Source organism: Haliotis rufescens, unplaced genomic scaffold (assembly GCF_023055435.1).
Source record: "Haliotis rufescens isolate VD_foot unplaced genomic scaffold, xgHalRufe1.0.p SCAF_18, whole genome shotgun sequence".
Classification (NCBI taxonomy): domain Eukaryota; kingdom Metazoa; phylum Mollusca; class Gastropoda; order Lepetellida; family Haliotidae; genus Haliotis; species Haliotis rufescens.
This window is the reverse complement of record NW_025963868.1, coordinates 26,742,661-26,748,489: the sequence shown is the minus strand read 5'-3', so window position 1 is coordinate 26,748,489 and position 5,829 is coordinate 26,742,661. Positions and strand designations below refer to the sequence as shown.

Sequence of the window (5,829 nt, the reverse complement as noted above, 5' to 3'; positions counted from 1 at the left end):
ATATTTACCATCCCCAAACACACTCGCGTGATAACCTCTATATATTGTCAACACGTAACTTATAGACTATTTATTTAATCATCAAATAACCTATCTTCAAAATTGCAGTGTGACCTTGCTTTTAGTGAAGTGAAGTCATCCAATGCATATCCTCCATTGCTGCCGCGGTAATACAAAAGGTGGCCTATTCAGGTTTCATGCTATTCTGCCTAACATAATTTCATTATCTGAAGTCACCCTACACACTTGAATGAGTGAAGTAGTAGGAAGCACAGGCGAGCGTGTTAACCTCTTTATCATATAATGCCATTCTTTAATTCTGTGCTTTAAAATCGCTTTCCCTCTCTCACAAACATTACCGAAACATTGCGAGTTTTCCAGGAATGCGCGCATTAATATTTAGTGCGTCACAGGGTAAGTGATGTGTCAGTCGGACAGTGACAGTAGCCAATATAGCTCCAACTGAAATCTGTTTCTTATACAGTGGCGACGCAACATATACGCAAAACAACAGTTGTTATTAATGGCCTTTCGCGGCAATCCATCGGTCTGTCCGCTAGAGTAACTGCCCTTTGTCAAAGGGAAGCTACTCTAACCCTAGTCTGTGAGACGTCACGGCCACGGTCAGATGTTGTTGACAGTCGGTCTGTCCTGTCATAACGTTAAGAAGTGTAGTCAAATGTACACCCAGCGACAAAACGAAACAAGGTAACAATTCAAACATACTTCGGCCAAATCCAACTATTTAAATTTGTGGAGAAGGTTTCAAGCTGCAGAGGTCTACAAGCACAGATATGGCTACTGGTCCCGCTTGGCTAGGCCTCGTACCCTCGCAAAATTGTTTCGAAATTTATATTTCCAAAGTTGCCAAAACTTATAAAATGCCTTAGCTACGTCACAGTTAGATACTGATTTTCAGCATATTAGAGTGTTCTGTTGATAATGATAGCCATTATGCCTGTAGTTTATCCAGATTCCCGATGGTTAATTCTGACTCGATCGCCGAATGACGAGGGCGACGCCATGTTTGTTTATAAACAGTGAAAGTAGTCCTACTTGACCTTTGATATTTGCATCTCTATCAGCATATGACCTCAACGGATATCGTTTTTATCCGTTGGCTTTATCCTCCCGAGAAACCTACCCATTATATGATACATATAGTTACACGATCTTTCAAGGTTCAGATATGAAAGCAAATGCCATCTGTTGCCGCACCCAGCAATATTAACAAGATGATATGACGGCTATCCCTCCACCATCATCTAAATCATGTGAGGTATATATTATTATACTTTGTCCTTTGATGTGTAACGCCGAACTCATCAGAAGTCTGGACCAGGCAATCCAGTGATTGACATCATGTGCATCGATCAACGCAATTGGGATTTGATGACATGCTTCAACCAAGTCTGCGAGCCTGACCACCCGATCCTGTTAGTCGCCTCTTACGACAAGCATGGGTTGCTGTTAATGTCTAACTAGGATTTTCACTGACCATCTGAAATTGACTGCGGACACAATATATGAAATGCTATACTTCCCCATAGATAACATCACTATGAAATTTGGGATATGACATGTTGGCAAGAAGTGGTCATTCTGGTGGGTACTATTTATTGCACCATCATTGCCTATCTCTTTCTTTGTGCAAATGAATCGGATGTACTTCTGTTACGTGTCGATCCCCAAATGGAAACAACACGTTAACAGAGATATCTATACAGAAGCAGCGAGAGTGGTCAAACTTCCGAGACGGACTGGGCTGGGAATCAGGGATGATGAGCGATCCTAACATGAATGTTTGTTCCAAAGCGATGAAATGCGAAAGAGATACGTATAAACGGTATTGTCGCGTTATATCCGACCTAACAAGATCCTGTAAAGTTCACGTTTTGAAAACATACTACCACTGTCCCCGGTAAACAGGACCGGAAGTTTAAACACCACTCTGGCATCTAAATCTAGTGACATAGTTACTTCCTAACTGCCCAAACACAATGCAAAGAACGTCTGGCGAATCACAACAGAAACATTGCAACACAGTTACAATCATTGCTTTACAATGAAATACAATGCATATAAAACTTCTCAGAATCAGAATCAGAACAAGATAATTTGACCAAAGAGAAAAGATGCATCAGTGATATCGTTCAATAATTGTCACATAGCCAATTACCTTTCACTGATATCCCCACCTGGATCAGAACTAAGAAAAGACATGTGAAACGAACTCATATGTAAATATTCCAAAATGAAACGATCCCATATCGATTCTCCCGAGGTTAATACTCAAAAGATGTAAAGAGAGCCCATGCACCTTAACATAAATAATAATAAATACAGTGTAATGAAACTTCAACCATCAAAATATCTGGTTTATTGAGACAGTTTGAAATATATGATAAACATTAATAATTAGTGGTCCTCAACTCGGAGTGTTAGAATTGTTACAAGTGGAGCCACTATACAGTCTCCTTACATAGTGAGTGAGTGAGTGAATTTGGTTTAACGCCGCTTTTAACAGTATTCCAGTTTTATCACGGCGTTGGACACCAGAGTGAGTGAGTTGGGTTTAACGCCGCTTTTAACAGTATTCCAGTTATATCACGGCGTGTCAGCTTAATGTGGGAGAAAAGCCCGTAGTGATGCAGGTCTCAGACGTTTACCACTTCGTTGAAACCCACGAGCACGGGTATGGTGCTGACAAACCTAGAAACATAATCGGGGCGAAACGGGATTCGAATCGTAGGTTTCTGGCGTGCCCAAGGGACGCAACTCTTCACAGCGAATCGCGGCGCCTTAGACGACTGGGGAACCCGTGCCCCCAGTTTGAAATAAAGCCAACATAGAGAAGCGTTTAGTGCTGGTAGCTACTGTTGCCAAGGTAGTCGCCATTTTATAAACATTTCACTCCTCAGAAATAGCCATCTGCGCATGCGCGGAGTGCTGAGTCAGTATATCAGCTATTTTACCTACACCAGTCGAGCACTGTAGTTAATTCGCACAGAAGTGTGCAGGACTGAACAGCCGTGTTATACAACATAACCTTCAAACATGAAACGAATCGTTTATAGAAAATCTGTTTCCTGTTGAGGTGGGCTCCGACCTATGTTGTATGAATACGTTTCTGAAGAAAAACAATGATTTATTTGAGACTTAAAGGGACATGGCTTTAGTAAATTGAAAGGCCAAGGAAAATTTGACTCAAATCATTCAGATGATACTTTGGGTTGGGTTGATATGGCGGACTTGTTTTGATTATTTGACCACGGCCTGTGTTATGCCTGAAGGGTAGAGTACACAGGAAGTATTTGTAGCGAGCGTTGTACACTGACGAGTTAGTTACTGATATAATCAGTCAGAAACCACAGCGGGATGATGTGCAGTTGGAGTTGGACTACTGTCATTTGTGTTTTGTTGTTTTCCCATAGTTGTATAGGAGGAGCGCCGACAGGTAAGACTGACATAACTCAAGGGATGAGGTGACGTGAAATGTAGTTTAACGTCATGCTCAAGATTATTGAGTGAAAGCGCGTCTGTGTGTATTAGTACTTGAGGCTGTCAACTGAGCAATTTACACAAAATTCCATATTAAAGTCAAAACTTGGCACGAGTTTTATAGAATGTATATATATCCAGATATGTAAACCACTTGTGACTGAATTGATAGCTGTACCAGTTGGTAGGCAGTTTCAAGTTGAGTGAGTGAGTGATTAGGTTGGGTTTAACGCCGCTTTTAACAGTATTCCAGTTATATCGCGGCGTGTCAGCTTAATGTGGGAGAAAAGGCCGGAGTGACGTATACCACTTCGGTGAAACCCACTAGCACGGGTATGGTGCTGACAAACCTAGAAACATAATTGGGGGATTCCAACCCACAATCATAGGTTTCTGGCGTGGTGGAACAGTACGTTTTTTTCCAATAAATGGGGGGGGGGGGAGGCATTCATTCATTCATTCAGGGTGCACGGGTGGCCCAGTCGCCTAAGGCGCCGCGATTGTTGCGTCCATCCCGGTGCTCGTGGATGGTTTAAGTGTAAAACGCCTGAGGCCCGCAACACTTTCGGGCTTTCCTCCCACATTAAGCTGACACACTGTGATATAAATGGAATAATGTTAAAAGCGGCATAAAACCAAACTCACTCACTCACGAAGAAAATGGAAAATTTAATCTTAGACTTAATCTTAAACTCAACAGATAAATGTTCATACAAAAACTCAGTAAATATGTGACAAGTTATAACATCAAGCACTAAACAGAAATAAACAATACGCCACGATCAATGACACGGGACACCTCTCATTCACTCATTGGAACCCAAGCATTGTCATAGTCAAAATGTCAAGTACATAATACACGTTGTGGATATGCTTGTTAGAAACAATCTGCAGGAACGTACACGCGTGATTGTATCTTTACACTTCCATTTACAATAGCATTCTATAGCTAAAACTATTCTTGTTGCCTTTCAGCAAACGTTACCGTTGAAGGAAATGCTACACTGTCATGGTCACTACCCAGACCTACAACCAGCGAGTACACCGTTTGGAACACACGCGCAGGGAAAGCCATATTCCATATAACCAACTACAATAATGTCACTGACGTGAACTCAGAATCTAGGATCACATTTACAGGGAACATATCATCTTCTGGAACAGGATTGTTCAGATTTATCATCAGAGATGTCAAGTTTCATGACGAAGGCTGGTATGAGTGTTATTCGCGGTCCCCGGGTAGCAGAGGATTCACAATTGCTAATTGTGGACAGACACTTATCGTGATGGGTATGTATTAGGCAAATAGTATGGATACTCCCTTACTACATGTACATGTGACTTTGCTACTTTATGAGATGTAAATACATAAATATACCACGCAAAATAGGTTGAAGAACACCCGTTTTTTCATATGGCTATAGTTATATAGCTATATAATTTGTCATGGCCGGTAGGTATTAAAACATATAATCTTCCAATTGCGGGTGTTCTGTAACTAATTTACAAGTAATTAAATTGGTGTTTCAGTAAATGTGTAGTAGTTTGGAAAAGCAATTGAATTGTAAATGTTTTTATTTGATGCATTTATCTTTCAGCTGCGTCAAATGTTTATATTCGTTTTGGAGAAACAGCAACTCTGGCTTGGAATTTGCATGGATCTGGAAACAAAGACTTTTTTATCAGAAACGATTTTTGGAAGGAGACAGTGTTTCACATAACGAACTATAACGAATTCAACATTGCAAATGAGAAATTAAAATCAAGACTGGAATTCACGGGAAATATAACATCCTCAGGAACTGGTCTGTTCAGCTTCGTGATCAGTAGCGCTGACGACCATGACTTTGGCCAGTTCAGCTGCTACCTTGGTTCACCACAACGTCCAGGAACAAAGATTCCCTGTGGGCAACAGCTAGTAGTGATACGTAAGTAGTTCTTTTACAGAAACACTATCCGGAATTTGAGTATGGTACCTAAGTCTACACAATGTATCGATATGTCACAAACCAGGACAGCTGTAACAGGGTATTTTGAAGAGGGATAATGTTCATGTTTCCAGAAAAAAAGTATGTCCATTCATATAAATTTCACAGATATTTCGTCCTTTTCGCCAATGGTTCCGCGGATAATCTAGACTGATGTTTCCTTTGCATTGACAATGTATATTTACGTTGGTGATATCATCATACCGATGTCGGTATTGAACCCTATTACGACAGCATTAACAACACTTACAAATATATAAGCCACTCCATTTGCATATATGGTTATTTTTGTCAACAGGAGTTCAAGAACCTTTTATCGAGGGCCCGGAAAAGGTATCCT

General features: G+C 40.8%; 1 protein-coding gene across 1 annotated transcript in view; it reads left to right on the top strand.

Moving 5' to 3' along the window:
• The first annotated feature begins 3,379 nt into the window (after positions 1 to 3,379).
• LOC124120367 overlaps positions 3,380 to 5,829 on the top strand; it is a 23,682-nt gene continuing 21,232 nt past the window's right edge. Inside the window, exons 1-4 of the mRNA XM_048397982.1 lie at positions 3,380 to 3,457; positions 4,477 to 4,791; positions 5,100 to 5,429; positions 5,788 to 5,829. The exon at positions 5,788 to 5,829 is cut by the window's right edge and continues 288 nt beyond it. Of these exons, the coding sequence (XP_048253939.1) occupies positions 3,382 to 3,457; positions 4,477 to 4,791; positions 5,100 to 5,429; positions 5,788 to 5,829 (763 nt within the window). The 5' untranslated portion in view covers positions 3,380 to 3,381. The remainder of the gene's footprint in view (positions 3,458 to 4,476; positions 4,792 to 5,099; positions 5,430 to 5,787) is intronic.